General features: G+C 40.5%; 1 protein-coding gene across 1 annotated transcript in view; it reads right to left on the reverse strand.

Annotated features, from left to right (window-relative positions):
- The window catches only part of LOC107752996 (3-ketoacyl-CoA thiolase, mitochondrial-like), an 11876-nt gene that overhangs the window by 4487 nt on the left and 6757 nt on the right, over positions 1-632 (reverse strand). Inside the window, exon 3 of the mRNA XM_016569078.1 lies at positions 315-497. Coding sequence (XP_016424564.1) covers positions 315-497 — 183 coding nt within the window. The remainder of the gene's footprint in view (positions 1-314; positions 498-632) is intronic.

Consider the following 632-nt stretch of genomic DNA (forward strand, 5'->3'; position numbering starts at 1 on the left):
TTTGCATCACAGAAATAAATTATATTTTGAAGGATATTACAATAGAAACCATTATTTTATATTGTAATAACATTTTGCAAGATTACTGTTTTTTTCTGTATTTTTGATCAAATAAATGCAGCCTTGATGAGCAGAAGAGACTTCTTTAAAAAACATTACAAGTCTTACTGATCCCAAACTTTTGAACAGCAGTGTGTATATATATATTACAATTATAAATAATGCTTCTTACTTGAAATACAGTGGTCAAAATTCACCTGCTGTTTAAAAGCACATCCTCTCTCTGACTTTTATTTTGTAACTGTTTGACCCACCGAAGCATTGGCTGCCGTAACAGTGCCTCCTTTCTTGAAGACGGATGGCAGCTTTGCCATCTGCTCCAGTGTGGTCTGAGGACGGGGGTGTTCGTCAGATGTCATGGACACTTTCCCTTTCTTGGCCTTCACATCAATGGGTGCGATCTCAGCGTTGTAATGTCCAGCCTCACCGTAACAGTCCTTTCTTGAAGACGGATGGCAGCTTTGCCATCTGCTCCAGTGTGGTCTGAGGACGGGGGTGTTCGTCAGATGTCATGGACACTTTCCCTTTCTTGGCCTTCACATCAATGGGTGCGATCTCAGCGTTGTTTGTAA

This window comes from Sinocyclocheilus rhinocerous, unplaced genomic scaffold (assembly GCF_001515625.1).
Source record: "Sinocyclocheilus rhinocerous isolate Xijiao unplaced genomic scaffold, SAMN03320098_v1.1 scaffold951, whole genome shotgun sequence".
Classification (NCBI taxonomy): Eukaryota; Metazoa; Chordata; class Actinopteri; order Cypriniformes; family Cyprinidae; genus Sinocyclocheilus; species Sinocyclocheilus rhinocerous.